The 15,520-nt window shown below is 42.9% G+C and overlaps 1 protein-coding gene across 2 annotated transcripts in view; it reads left to right on the top strand.

Annotated features, from left to right (window-relative positions):
• The first annotated feature begins 162 nt into the window (after nt 1-162).
• ARPC2 (actin related protein 2/3 complex subunit 2) overlaps nt 163-15,520 on the top strand; it is a 28,202-nt gene continuing 12,844 nt past the window's right edge. Inside the window, exons 1-4 of one of the 2 annotated variants that reach the window (XM_083751488.1) lie at nt 6,016-10,407; nt 10,827-11,054; nt 11,352-11,707; nt 12,628-12,740. In XM_083751488.1, coding sequence (XP_083607614.1) covers nt 12,684-12,740 — 57 coding nt within the window. In that variant the 5' untranslated portion in view covers nt 6,016-10,407; nt 10,827-11,054; nt 11,352-11,707; nt 12,628-12,683. Of the gene's footprint in view, nt 428-6,015; nt 10,408-10,826; nt 11,055-11,351; nt 11,708-12,627; nt 12,741-15,520 lie in introns of those variants that run through there. The other variant, XM_083751487.1, reaches the window with a different exon arrangement.

The following is a 15,520-nucleotide window of genomic DNA, read 5'->3' as shown; positions in this document are numbered from 1 at the left end:
GGAGGACCATACTAAGCAGCCACTACGTAGCTTCCAGAGCAAGGCTCCGGCGGTGGTAGCTTGAAAGGGCGCATGCGCACTTTCCTTCCTCCTGTTCGTCTTCCTCGCTCCCCCCCCCCCACCCGTTCACAGCCCGGCCCTTCCCACGCCCGGAAGTGACGCACGGTGCCGGCTCGGCGAAGGTGGGTGGGGCCCCTGTGGCGGAAGCGGCTGGAGTCGGGCGGGTCCCCGGTGCGGCGCGCTTCTCAGCTAGGTGGTTTTTTTTCTTTCCCTTCCCCTCTCCCCCCCCGCCTCCTCCTTCCCCGCCCGGCTTCCGTACCCCTCCTCACCTCGTCCCGCCCGCAGCCGTCGCCATGATCCTGCTGGAGGTCAACAACCGCATCATTGAGGAGACGCTCGCGCTCAAGTTCGAGGGCGCGGCCGCCGGGTGAGAGAGAGAAGGGAGAGGGGAGAGGGAGTGGCAGGCGAGGCGGCGGCGGAGGAGGAGGGGATGGGGGGGGCAAAACGGGGCTCCCCGACAACCGCCCCCCACCACACGGGCTGCCGGAGCAGGAGGGAGGCGGCAAGGCTCCTAAAGGCAGGGCGGGGATTCGGGGCCTACTTCCTCACGCACCCAGCCCTTTACACACACTCGCCCCCCACTTCATTTGACTGTCCGCCGGGGTGGAGTTGTGCTTCCCCACCCTGCGTGACTAGGTGCGGGAGAAGGACTTCCTCGCTGAGCTCCCTTCTTTCCACCCAGAAATAAAACTGACTCATGAAACTGAACCGTTTCGTATCGATTTTCCCTCTCCTCCCGCTCCTCCCAGTCTGTCAAAATGCCTTGTAGCTCTCCGTCGCTGTATCGGCATCGCATAACGTTAGGCAGCGGAAAGGAGGCTTGTTCCTAAAGGGGGGGACTCCAAAGGGTTGGGTGGCTGGGTGGGTTCAGTCAGTGGTGGCCTTTGAATGCAGGTTTGCTGCAGAGCAGGCGGTATAGGCTGAACACACCACACGCTGCTGCTTCCCCATTCTCACCAGGAAGTGCCTTTTTCTCTGGGATCTCACTTGCTCAGCCTTGTTTTAACTTAGGGTGTGTCTCTGGGTTTGCACATACAGTGTACGTTTCAGGTATGTGCGAAACGGTTGTAAAGCGACCAGGAAGCCAGGTGTTCCGTAATGGTTTAAGCAAAGCTAAAAGGATATTGTGAAATCCAATTTTGAGAGTTTTTCAAACTAGGAGCATGCAGAATTGTTTGAAAATAGTTTTCTGCTGTGTATGTGCCATGGGCACAGTGTTGGCGAACGTATCCCTGTTGTTGGAGGGTGTGGGTGCATTCAGCTTTTGCCTGTCCCTCAGGTGGATTGTTTCATAGAGCCATTGCTCAGTGGTAGAGCATCTGTTGTTTTTTTTTTCATCCAGAAGGCCCCTAGTTCAGTCCCCAGTACGTATCTACAGGAAGGGCTAGCAAAGACTCCTGCCTGAAATCCTGAACAGTTGCTGCCAGTCAGTGCAAACAGTACAGTGGTACCTTGGGTTACATACGCTTCAGGTTACAGACTCCACTAACCCAGAAATAGTGCTTCAGGTTAAGAACTTTGCTTCAGCATGAGAACAGAAATCGTGCTCCGGCAGCGCAGCAGCAGCAGGAGGCCCCATTAGCTAAAGTGGTGCTTCAGGTTAAGAACAGTTTCAGGTTAAGAACGGACCTCCAGAACGAATTAAGTACTTAACCTGAGGTACCATTGTTCTGAGCTACATGATCCAACAGTCTTACTTGGTATAAGGCAGCTTTCTGCATTCTTATATTGCTACAAGACTTCATTTAAGGTACTTAATACTGGAAACAAATGTTTCATGCTTATAATTTAGTTCCAAGATAACTGTCAGGTTATAAGTAATTTGTGTTACGTGATCCTTAATAACAAAACTGCCTCTCACGCCCACCTACTTTAGCATTCTTTGTAAGGATCCCAGAAAATTGGAGAAATCAGGTACATTGCATGTCAGTGTCCAGCAGACCATCTTCTGCTCATGCTTTGTATAAGAAATCTAAATGCAGTGTAGCTTTATACAATTTGTAGTGCTTGTTTTGTTCAAAAAGTAGTACTTTGGGTTCATGGGATGCTGGCTTCTGGTAGTAGCAGTGCCTTACAGTAGCATCACACACTCTTTGAGGAAAACCTTGGGAGGGCTATTCCTGGGGGGGGGGGGGAGATAAAAATTTAATCACACAATATGTTGTACAGATCTGCCTGCTTACTCAAGGCTATAACAGTATATTGAGGAGCATTTCCTGTCAGAGGTTTTAAGAGTGTTTATGTCATTTCACTAATGTAATACATGTAGTTGAATGTGTAGTATTTGGCCAGGTTCAACCTCTTAATTTCAGCAGTCGTTTGCACACTACAATGTGAGGACTGTGTGAAGACTCCTGGGAAGCAATAGACATCACTAACCAGTTTTATGCTTGCACACAATAACACTAGCTATACTTGCTGATTCTGGATGTTCGTAAATTCATCACCCTCACATAATACAACGTCCTGTGCACAGAGTATCTTATTGTGGAATGCTTCCCATTTCTAAATATGTAGAATCTTAGCATTGATGCTGCATTCATGCACATGTACGAATTAACATGCAGATAGCCCAGGTGGTAGAGAATGAGACTCTTAAATCCATGGTTGTGGGTTTGAGCCCTGCGTTGAGCAAAAGAGACCTGCATTTTAGGGGGTTGGACTGAATCTCATGGTCTCTTCCAACTCTACGATTCTATGATTGCAGCACTTGTGTCCCAACTCTTTGGGCAGGATGTGCTATCTTAGGCCCTCTTCATGCATGAATTATGCAGAAGCAAGCCTTGGTTTGGCACAAGGTTGCTGCAGCTTCCTGTTTAGTGTACAGTTACAATTATTTGGTAAGTGCACTTAAGTATCTTTTTATCCTGTCCCAACTCCCAAGTAGCTCAGGGTAGCTCCTCTTTCTTATTAACTATGTGAGGTAGGTTAGGCCAACTGGCCTGGAGTACCCAGTGAGCTTCATGGCTGAGTAGCGATTTTATTTCAGGTATCTCCAGACCTTTGCATAAATTTATTCACTGCACCATACCTAGTAGCATGCACATTTGCAAACTTGTGCTGTATTTTTCACACACACATGACCACAAACATGAGAGAAAGAAATCCAGTCCCTCAATCTGCTCTTCTGGAGGGAGTTTGGATGGAGCAGAGATGCCCCTTCACCCAGCTTTTCAGGCAGGATGACAGGCAGCAGGTATTGCTAGTGGCATCCCCGAGGCTGAGGTTAGGGGTAGACTGGCACAGGATCTGTTGGATCCTGTGTGGATCTTGCTGCTACGATGCAACAGGCATGATCTGGGCCTTTACACTGCAGCAGCCTAGGATATTTTGTCCTACGGACCTAACCCCCCCCCCCCCAAAAAAAAACCCTACTTGTGTGGACATTGGAGCTATGGATGCAGCACTGACTGGAACATTCCTTCAAACTCCACTGCTGCAGCATTATGTTAGGATTGCAGCCTATGTAGCCCTTGCACTAATCTCCTGTTGAATTCTTTTATGTGTCAGGAAATATAACAAAATGGCTTCTCTAGAACGGCAGTATGATTAGTATTTTAGGTATATTAGCTGAGAGGAAGTTGTGGGTTCTGCATTTTTTAAGCTGAAGGCTTCCATGTCCCGACAAGCTCAAAACCAAGACAGAGATCTGAAATGAGTACTAAATTGTTTGTTTCAAGCTGAGTCATTCTTCATTTACGGAATGGGTGTATAGAGAACTTTTTCTTTCTGCATTTATACATCTGAGAGACAGTCCTAAGCCCCACAGTTTAGAGCACTACTTTGAAAACAGGCCCTTAATTAATGTGTGTTTAGTCTGAATTCAGTATATGGTACTGGTTTCTATCTCCTTGAATGTTTCAGACACATCCCTCAGTTGCAGAATGATAAATGTAAATAGAGAAGTAATGGGTGCTTAAATGCCTTGGAAGTGGTGCTAACTAATGGATGTGCTACCATGCTTGCATTGGGGTGCACTGTTCTTGTCTCACAGTTCTATCATTTGTGTTTTAGTTTGAATATTTGTGTTTTAGTTTGAACTGGTCCTATTGCTACTTCACTTTATTTGATGGAACAGAAAATGCTGTTTGGGATAATTTTGGATAAATTAAGGTAGTGCAGTCAGATCAGTAAAATGAGAGCAGGGATACATCAGTGTATGTAGTATTCTGTGGAATAAAGCAGAATATATTTCTAGGAAGGGCCTGGCTTTGGCACCAGCTTTTCCTTCATTGTCTACATATTTGTGAAAACGCTTGCTCGGCTTTGCCCACGGGTGTTCTGGAACGTCAAGTTATCTGTGTTTTTTTTTTTTAAAAAAAAAGGCATGCATATTTCTTGGCAACAGCCCAGAATACTATGCATTCCCAGCTATCACTGTTGATCTGTGAACATTATGCCCACACAGCTTATGCTGTGCTAAGTCACACTTAGTAGCCTGTTTTAACTGCTCTGGCTCCAGCTTTGGTTTTTAGTGTTTCTATATATGACATTTGTCATGCATTCCCAGATTATGTTGGACACAAAGTTACACATGGAATTAAATAACATTAATTTTACAGTTTTAGCTATTGATGTTTCCTGTCAATCTGGAAACTGTTTCAACATACTTTTTCAAATGTTCTGTTTTAGATGGTTTGGTAAGCCATGCAGAATGATTCTTTATTTGGGTCTAGGTTTTCAGTGCCTGTAGCCAACTTGGAACAAAATTTTGCATCAAGAAGTAGTGAGTTCTTTAACTCCACCTGGCAGCAGCTGATCAGAGGTTACTACATATTGGCAGTAGACAGAATTGATTAATCTGCAAGACTGTCATAGAAAATCTTTCTAATATATCTTTATGTAGATTTTTCAAGCTTTAGTTTCTTAATACTATCTAGCGGCTCCCTCTCTTTGGCTGTAATGGAGTCTCTTAACACAGCAGAAAGCCAGAAATAGGAGTGCTACTACAGTAGGGTTGCACATTACTTCCTTCTCATTCATTTTATGTGCGTTGGATAATTCAGTATTTTCAGCAGCCCTTGGTATCTTCTTCAAGTCAGGTGATGCTGAAGTTACATGTACTGTTTAATTTTATCCTGCTTCTCTTATGTCTCTTATGTGAAATACTGATATTACTCCATAAAGAATAAACAGACACAGGGTAGAACCATTGTACAGAGACAGACTATCTGAAAAAGGAAGGTAAAGTGATGGAAGGGCTGGACTTCAAAAAAACTAAAGTCATATTGCAACTTGTGTGAGTGGCTGGAGGATGGATGGTGGGTAACAGATTGAGGTTGAATTCTGACAATTCAAAGTGTTGGTGCTGACCTTTAAAGCCCTAAATCGCCTCTGTCTAGTATACCTGAAGGAGCATCTCCAGCCCAGACGCTAAGGTCCATCTCTGAAAGACTTCTGCTGGTTCCCTCACTGAGAGAAGTGAAGTTACAGGGAATCAGAGGGCATTCTTGGGAGTGGTGCCCTCCCTGTGGAATGCCCTCCTTTCAGATGTCAAGCAGATAAAGAACTACACAACTTTTAGAAGACATCTGAAGGCAGCCCTATATCGGGAAGTTTTTAATGCTTGATGTTTTATTATGTTTATATATGTGCTGTAAGCTGCCCAGAGTGGTTGGGGAATGATGGTGAGGGTTACATTCTGGGTATTGCATGTAAAGTCTAAATCTATACAGTCAAAGCAACCCCAAAACTGGCCCCACACAAGCATCCCCACCTTTAAACTTTCCACCTTGCTTGCCAGGCTGGCGGGGAGGGGCTCTTGCACAGGTTCTCAAAACTTTCACAAGAAGTCACAGGGCTGTGTGAGATCTCTCAAGAGCAGGCTTCCTCAACTTTGGCCCTCCAGATGGTTTGAGACTACAATTCCCATCATCCCTGACCACTGGTCCTGCTAGCTAGGGACCATGGGAGTTGTAGGCCAAAAACATCTGGAGGGCCGAGGTTGAAGAAGCCTGCTCAAGAGCTTCCCAGAGCCCAATAAGCAAGTCAAAGATGCGTTGAGTTGCATGTGCCTTGCATGCATTTTAATTTGTGTGATATCAGTTTGCCAGCACCAAGTATGTAAAACTGGGATCACACAAGTTAAATGCATGTAAGTTGTGAGTTGACTGTATCTGTTTAAGAGAATTTGTCTTCTGTCCTTCCACTGTAAAACAGTGTTTTGGGCAGCTGGCCTAGCACCATGCCAGGCTGGCATACCATTTGGTGCTTTCCTTGTATCTGATGAGACAGATCTGCATAAGCTTTAACTCATTCTGAATGCAAAGATTTGTACTTGAAAGGAAATTCCACTGCTTTCATTGGGACTTCCAAGTAATCGTGCAGCATATGAGCCTGACAGCTCCACATACCCTCATATCCCTTAAGCATATGAGGGATTTAAAGTTTGTGCCTGTGAATGCTTGAACATGGGACTGGGACACTTTAACTAGTTATCTTAAATGTTGCAATTTCCTGTTCTAATGTTTATTTTTGGCACAGTGCTCTTACCAGATTCTACCATAATCTATATTTATTAGTACATCCTGTCCTGCACTTCCCCAAATCTGTATAGACTTGGTGGAATATGAACTGATCCCCTGTGCAGGGTGTAAGCTTTTAATTGGCTTTTTGTTTGTCCTACAGAAATGGGAGATTAAATTGGCCTGGAATCCTCAATTTCCTTTATTACTCAGACCAGACATTAATTGTGAACCGAATGAGCTCCTAATTAGGCTGCCTTTCCCCTGTATGCCTTCCTGTGTGCCTTGGCCCCCACTTCTGTCTAATGTAGCAGATGAGAAGCAAGTTCTGCACAAGATACTGTACATAATTATCTCTTTTCTCATTTCATTAATTTACTGTTAGTCTGAGGCATTTGGCTTGTGTCCGAGTGAAAATAGGGGAAATGCTGTCAGATGGGGATTTGACGTTGGTTTTAAGCATGTGTTGGCTTAGATCCATTCTAGCTGCCATTCTCTCTTACCAGTAGCTTTGGGGACAAAAGTCTGATCAGGAGTTCGAAAGTACAGCAACTTAATTTAAGGATGGCAAACAGCTATCATTAGGTGGAGGGAGACAGAGGAGTGCAGGAAGAAATTAGGCCAGCCAAAAGCATTTCTCATCATCTTTTGCATTAGGGTAGATGTCCTTGGAATCAGATTCAGAGAGGATTTGAATGGCCTGAACTCAGTGCCCATTAATGTTAATGGGGAAAACAGACAGATGCCTCTGGCTGAAACCACTACTGTTTTTTTTAGCCTCCCAAGTTCAGATGAGTCTGTCAAAAACAGGCCTGTCTTGCATTTAGAGTCTGTTACAGGAAGGGAACTGACTGCTGGGTGGTATTTTTGGTTTGTGAGCCTTTTTTGTTTGCTCTTTAGGGCAGATGCAGCTAAAAGAAAAGCTCCCTGTGTCCTCATGTTTCAGGTGGCTTGCACTGTAGGAAGCTCACAAAGAAAAAGAGAGAGAGACTCACTTTAATCAGAATAGCAGAAAGCAGTGCTTTGTTGGAAAGTTTGGAGATAAGTCTGACTACTAATAAGTCATTTTGATTGGGAAGGGAGCCATCAGGAGGAGCAAATGGATTCATACATTCACCAGTGAAGTAAAGCTACATGTAGAAAGCACGTCAGAGTACAAGTAGATAAATAGGTACCGCTCTGGCGGGAAGGTAAACAGTGTTTCTGTGCACTGCTCTGGTTCGCCAGAAGCTTAGTCATGAGCGCTGCAACCCCAGAGTCGTTCGTGACTGGACCTAACGGTCAGGGGTCCCTTTACTTTTACTTTATGCCCAATTGAACAATGTGGATCTTGTATTTGTGGTGCTGGTAGAACATGCTGAAGGATGGCTCCATATGATGGGTTAATGTTATCAGTCCCTTGCCTTGAAGCTTTAAACTTTTGTTCACACACACTAGCATCACTCTGCAATTGGAGGCTGGCAGAGCTTATTTATGTGTTATGCTTATATCCCACCCCAAAGCAAGATCTTGGCCCACCCCCCCCCCCAATGTGATGGATTGGTAGTTTGGATTGCAGTCTTACTGACTATGCAACATATAAACAGGAACAAAATATTCACTGCACGCAGTGGTGAGAAATAAATGACATCACTGATTTTTGAAGGTTTCATCTGAACAATAGTTCATTAAAGATAAAATCAGTTATTCAGAATGTTATTTTACATAAAAAGTTTATTGGTCTTCTATAACTGTTTCTGCTTTGCAGTTGCACCACACAAGTATTTAATTGTATTTCGGGTGCAGAGAACAGTACTCTGGATTTAAGCATTCTGACTACAAAGATGAATTTGAATATGTGGGCAATGGCTGATGAAATCTCAGATGCCACAGGAACAACTTTTTGGTAGCAAGAAAGTACTTTATAGCTCCAGCTGCTCCTAGCCAAAGTGTATTCTTTGGTGAGAAAGAAGCCATTATATGCAGCTGTGTTTAAGTTGCCAACATCTTTCAGGGTACCAACATCACCTTCTCTTGGTAGACGGTGTGTGTGCATGCACATGAGTGGGTGTATATTGCTAGCAGGATAACATAGAATCCCTTTGTATGTTGTCTGCTTCAAGAATGACATATATTTTCATAGGCTAGCAAAAAGCCCTACAAAGGAAATGCCAAAATGGCTTTGACTGGAATTTTAAACATCTAGCAAAATAAGTGGAAAATATCTTAAATATCCACACTGAAATTGAAGCATGTTGTGGCTGAGTGAAGAATGTTTAAGAAGCACCGACATATTAGTTAGTTTGGAAGTTCAAAGTAGCCAGTTTGGGCTGGACACAAGTATTTGGACTTAGCAATCAACTGCCAGTTAGCAAGTTGGTAACTGATGGCCATCAGGCTGAATTTGTTCCCTCCTTGCTCTCCTTGAGTGTCTTTCTCCTTTATTATTGAGAAGCTGCAAAGGAAGAGATGTAGTCAGAGGTGAATGTAAGAGTCAAGAGGATAAGCTCCATTTTCATTCATTCTCACTAAGGAAGTACTTGAAATGAAAGCCAAAGAATGATATGAGTGGCAAATCTCATTTTTGAGCCACCCTTCTGTTATATAGTATACAGCAATCATATACTATAGAGTGAAAACTGAGCTAGTGGATTGAGAATGGTGGTTGGATTCTCACAGTTTGCCAGCCGAGAGGTTTAAAATTGTGTGGGCACTATGTATCTTTGGGTAAACTAATTTGCCTTCATGTTTGTGCTCACAAAATGTGACTTACCTTAACTATATTCAGGAAAGGTTCTGGAATGCTTGGAGGTGACCAGTTTTGCTGTTTTAACCATCTGCATGGGTGCATTTTATGTTCACATAAGCTCTGCAGTGGAAATGAATTTGGTGAATGCATAAGAAACGATGGCTGCTTTTTATTCCTGCTTGAGAACTAGCAAGTGTGTGGGAGGGGAGCCTGCCTCTTTTGCTGCCTTCTGCTTCTAGCTAATAAAATGCTCTTGCTACCTCAATCCCAGACTGCCAGTCACACTTAGCTGCGTGGTAATGACTAGTGCTTGAAAATGGAATTTATCTTCTGGTCTGTGTTGATAACCAATGAACATAGATTAATTTGAGAGCATGTGGAAATGGCTCCCCACTCAAGATTGAAGGCTAAAATGGGGATCTAATTCCTGGTGTAGTAGACCTATAGTCTTAAACTCCAGTTGGTAAGCAAAATTTAAGAGTAGTCTGTAGGTAACTGGAAATAATTTCATATATAGGAAGCCATACTTCCATTTATTCCTCTTAGTTTGTGCACCGTATTTCCACTGTGATAACTGTCTAGAGCAATCTTCCCAACCTGGTGCCCTCCAGATGTTTTAGACTACAACTGGCCAATGGTCAGGGATGATGGAAGATATATTCTACAACATCTGGTGGGCAAAGGCTGGTCTTGAGCTTTCTAAAGTCTCATCATAGAATTCTAAGAACTGTCTTGAGCTTCTTAAATGCATTGAAACCGTACATGATTCTATTGGCATGGATGAAGAGGAGGTTGTCAAAACAGAAAGGGTTTGGTATTGATAATTTATAATGTAGTGCCATATATAGACATAGCTTAAGAAATTTCACGGCTATTTTTGACTTAAGCTAGTGAGAAGGAAGATGCTTGAAGTTAAAATTCTGGGTACCATTTTCACTCAAACATATACCACTCATACATACCACAATACCAAAATAAAATATGTAGTTCAGAAACCATGTTTGTCTTTTGCTACAGCAATTTCCTGCTGGTTGTCTATGGTTCTAAATGAGCACTAGACAGAACTTAACACAATATGGACAAAACCTAGTTTCAATAGTCCCTCCACTGGTGAGAAAAGTCAGCATGGAAGAGGCTTCCTTGACCACAAGCTTGGTCATGTTGTTTAGTCGTTTAGTGTCCGACTCTTTGTGACCCCAGGCACTCTTGTCTTCCACTGCCTCCCACAGTTGGGTCAGACTCATGTTTGTAGCTTCGAGAACACTGTCCAACCATCTCGTCCTCTGTCGTCCCCTTCTCCTTGTGCCCTCCATCTTTCCTTGTGTCGTCCCCTTCTCTTTGTGCCCTCCATCTTTCCCAGCATCAGGGTCTTTTCCAGGGAGTCTTCTCTTCTCATGAGGTGGCCAAAGTACTGGAGCCTCAGCTTCACAATCTGTCCTTCCAGTGAGCACTCAGGGCTGATTTCCTTAAGAATGGATACGTTTGATCTTCTTGCAGTCCATGGGACTCTCAAGAGTCTCCTCCAGCACCATAATTCAAAAGCATCAATTCTTCGGCGATTCTTTATGGTCCAGCTTGGTCATACTTTTGCATAAAAACTAAAATCCAGCTAGTTTGCTTGGAACTTGTTAAAGCTCAGGCCCAACAACAGATGTGGTGAACAGATTCATTGCATCCTGAAGTCAAGGTCAGTCACTCAGAAATGAGTTGCAATAATGAGAGGAATTCTTAGTTTCATCAGTGATACCACTGGATCAGCCAGTGCTCTTATGAAGGAGCTTGTTCTGTCATTGCAAGCAGAAGTGCTGATGCAAAGGTTTCTCCTTCTCCCACATTGTTCTGGGGGCTCTCCTGATCCTCCAGAGCGGATATCGGGGTGGGGGGCTAAGCTCCATTGTGCTAACAGGCGTCTTTGCATGAGTGGCTGAGGAAACCCAGCCAGATGGGCGGGGTATAAATAATAAAATTGTTGTTATTACTTCTGCTAATGGAGCCAGGTAGTTTAATCCAGTATGGAATATGGTACAAATCAAGTTCACTTTCCATTAGGACCCTTTTACAGTTGCTTGTGCCTGTTCTGTAGCCTCACAAAGTAACAGAAATATATCTATTGTTAAGCTATAGCACGCAAAGGGTAGAGCGAGGTTTGTAGGGCTGTTTAATTTAAGAATGTATGGGTCACGGTTATATTTCTAATTCTGGTCACTTGGGTATCAGAGGCTATTGGGAATCTCTGTATGCCAATGGCACGGCTAATGTGCTGCAAATATAGATAATGGCTGCAGATATCCTAGAAAGTATATGGATCAAAAGCTGGCATTCAGCCCTTTGTGATTAAGTGTACCCCAGATCCTGTGAACTTTTGCAAGGGCTTCTGCTTATTTTGATTGCTTTTTCTCTGTGTGTGGTTTTTTTTGCAGAAACAAGCCTGAGGCTGTAGAAGTAACATTTGCAGGTAAGTGCCAATGTATTAAACTTCTTGGGATAAAGAATTGGGAGTAAAAACACAAATCCCCACATTGTGTTGCAGAGTTTGTCCTCATCAGTGAGCCCTGTGTCCCTTCTGCTGATGGGACTGTGTGTGCATAAATAAATCTCTTTTCTTGGTATATTAATGCAATCTAATGAGGAACTGTTCTGTGTTCATCCTGTTGGAGTTGGTATGTTATCTAGTGAACTACCCTAAGACCTTTTGATGAAGGGTGGTATATATATCTAATAACTAATGAGGATTATGATGGTGATAGATCCATCAGGTGGCTTTCATAGCCTTCTCAGTCTAGACTGAGTGTGCTTTTAAGGGTGAGATTTGTAAGCTAAGAATATCATTCCATTAATATTTCACAACATCTGGTACTCCAGTGAAAAGAGTTTATCTCAAGTTTGCAAGCCCTGGGTTCTTAATCTTTTTCATTCTTCATAAAATGGCCATCATCACTCAACTCAGATAGTGATATGGCCTGGGCACCTATTGGCCCAGAACCACTGATAACTGTTGCTTTACCAGTGGGGAAGAATGTGGATACAGGTTTGCACTGAATATTAAGAGTTTCTGCCTAAGGGTAGTGACTCACAGGAGCAAGCAGTTATAAACGTCCACTGTTAACTTGGCTGGGCACCTGAGTGTGGTTTTGAAAATGCAGCTTGATTCTAATAGGCCCAGGTGTCATCTGAGAGAATCTAATCACAATACAGTCATAACGTGATGGATTCTGCTTTGTCAGGCTGCTTTTCCTGTTCATGTAAAAGTCTTTTTTACTAGTAATTCAAAACCTTTATGCTGTGGTGTACATTATTTTAGAAAACATCCTTCCTTGCTGGGCATCTAGGTTCCAAAATACACAAGCACTCATCTCTCAAACGCTTCCTTCCTAGACTTCGATGGAGTTCTTTACCATATTTCCAACCCCAATGGTGATAAAACAAAGGTTATGGTCAGTATTTCTCTAAAGTTCTACAAGGAGCTCCAGGAACATGGTGCTGATGAGGTGAGAATGTAGTCTTTATCCTTACATTCTATTGACGGCCTCTATACCTGCCTTAATTAGCTCTTTAGAAGCATTTGATTTTCTTTAATTGAATTACTATAAATAGGCATTGCCAATTCACTGTTCATGGTGGAACTACTGAACACTATTGTTATGGGCACAATTCAAAATGCTGACTTGCATAGCCCAAAATTGTTGGAGTTTGGTGTGTCTCAGAACACTTCCTGGTCCTACATTTTCTCTTCCTGACCTGCTAAGATTTTCAAAACTCTCACCCCACTTATAGTGATAAAAATTCCTACTTGAGGCAGCACATTCTCAGTGATCACAAGTGGCTGAGGAACTCTCTTCCAAGGGAGGAGTACTTGGACTCAGCCCCACATCATTAATTAAAATGTTCCCTTTCTGTCAAACTTTGGGAGATTGACTAGTAGGCTGACTTCACTGTGTTATACTAATGGTGTTTTTGTGGATTCATTATAAACTACTGTCCATATGAAAGGACGTCCATGTAGTTTAAAATTTGGCATTTTGCTCATTATAAATCTCATTTAATGATTGGCATCCAGGTATTTCATCCTTTGTTGGTGAACGTCTCCTTGGCTTAGCTGTGTCTGACTTAAATCCATTTTAAACTTAAACTGATATCTGTGGAATGGAGAAACACATGATGCCAATACTTGTAGAGATAGTAGAGCTAACTCCAGTCTCCCTACTGCTGACTAGGGCAGTGTCATTAAAAGGTTTGCACTGTACCATTAATACCTGGAGAGTTTGTAAGGGAGAATCACTGTGGAAGCTGCAAGTGCTGGTTCTACTGTAGCAACGCTTTCAAAGCAGGATCTTTCTAGATCTGCTTGAATTTTTTTAAACCCACTTTGAGGGTTCTTAAAATCAAGTGGTATATATATTTTGTGAATAAAAAGAAATAATTGAATCTATCTGCAAGCTGCAAGGGCTCTCTCTACTTAAGTCCCTTATGTGTGAAGTGGCAAATTTGGTTCATGTTGAGCAGCAGGTCTCTTGCTGCCATTTATGGTAGAAATAACAGTCCTCTCTGTGCCTTGTGGTTGCATCTCTCAGCAGAAAGTGTGACTCAGTTCCTGAAATGGTTTTCAGATGTTGCATAACTGAACGGGGGTTCATTCTGCATTAGCAAGAGCAGATGCTACAATTGGTACAGGGCATATGTAGAAAACTAAGGAAATAGTTCATAAAATTGCTTGAATCATGTACATTGGCATCTGAGAAGAGCCATGGGCTAAAAAAAATTAAAAATGAAAGCCTGGAAACAGCATGTTTTTAAAGCCCTGATGGCTTCTTTGTTCATGGAAAAGCAGTTTTGGGAGGATTTGTTTCTGAGCAGAAAAGTGTGTGAGTCAAGGGTGGTGATTTAACTCTTTCCCTGCCTGTTTGTTCTTCCAAATCTCTTCTCCTATTCATGTATATTTGTGTACATATACATGCTTAGCCTTGCAAGTTTGTCTGGAACCATTCAGGATGCCTAAGGTGTTTATTAAAGAGGGCTTGATTTGGAGCAGAAAATAAAAAGGAAGTGGTCTGTGTCCATTCAGTGGCTGTTCAATGCTGTTTTTGCAGAAACAAAGTGGCCATCAGTTGTTGTTTTTTAAATACACACTTGCATGTCATGTCTTGTTCAGTCTCTGATTTTCTAAGTGTGAAAAATAAAAGGTAGAGAGAAACCCCAGCTGTAGAGAGAAAAGGTAGAGAGGTAGAGAGAAACCCCAACTCAAATGAATAGGAGTATGGAGCAGCTTTGGCCTGAAGAACTCCAATGCCGCTGCTGATATCCCGGGGCACTAGGATATTGCTTCTTCACTGCCTCCAGAGCAACTTTGCATCTTTCTTTTGTCTCCCTCCTGCTGCTGCCACTTAACAGTTGTCAAGAGACAAGGAAGTTGCCCCAGTCTGGTTTTATTGAAAGCATTTGGTTGAATTGACCTGGAAAAATGTACTGTGTCTTTATTGCAGCTGCGATGCTTGACCCGTCCATTTCTCTGGCCCAGCTGAATTACTTTCTAAGGCAGGTTACAGATAGGTAGCCGTGTTGGTCTGCCATAGGTGCTACTGGAAGGATTTTTTTTTGTTTTTTCTAAGGCAGGATGCAACTAGGAGCAGAGGAATGGAGGAAAGGGAAATTCTGCTGTGGGGTGAAAGGAAGTGAAGGTCTGCCCAGAACACATGATGTATAAGGCTAGCCTTACACAGGAGGAAAACAGTCTTGGCAATGAACAGTTTACTAAAAGATTGCCATAGGTTTTTAACAATGGACTGTGTAAATCTTTGATGGAGCATGTTGGCATAGTACCTCTAAAGGGGCAGAGGAGGCAGGCAAATTATTTAAAAAGAGTTCAAGTTCAGTTTTGTAGCACCTGTTGTCTTGCTACTTTCCATGGAAAACTCTCAACCCAGTAAGAGTCTTAGGTTTTACCATATTTGTTTGAATGTGTTCTATCTAGTTCAGTCTTTCTGAGGACAGATGGCATGAGTTAAGGAACTGATTCAAATAAACAGTGTGCTGCCCAGTTCACTCCAAGCCCAGTTCACTTTCTCCCTCTAGAGATACCTATTGCTTTTTTTCAAACTACTCACCCTTGTTTCAGGGGGAAAAATGTAAGTTTTGTAGCTGAGTCAACCAGGACCACCAGGTATTGGGGAAATGCATGAGCTCTAAAGGTAGCTGGTATGACACACTTTGTATGTCAAGAGCTTGCGCATTTCTTTGGTAAGCAGCTAATAACAGAATTAGTTTTATGGCT

The sequence above is a fragment of the Podarcis gaigeae genome, assembly GCF_964106915.1.
Source record: "Podarcis gaigeae genome assembly, chromosome: 1".
NCBI lineage: Eukaryota > Metazoa > Chordata > Lepidosauria > Squamata > Lacertidae > Podarcis > Podarcis gaigeae.
The sequence above is the reverse complement of the archived record's forward strand: the minus strand, read 5'-3'. Positions and strand labels throughout refer to the sequence as shown.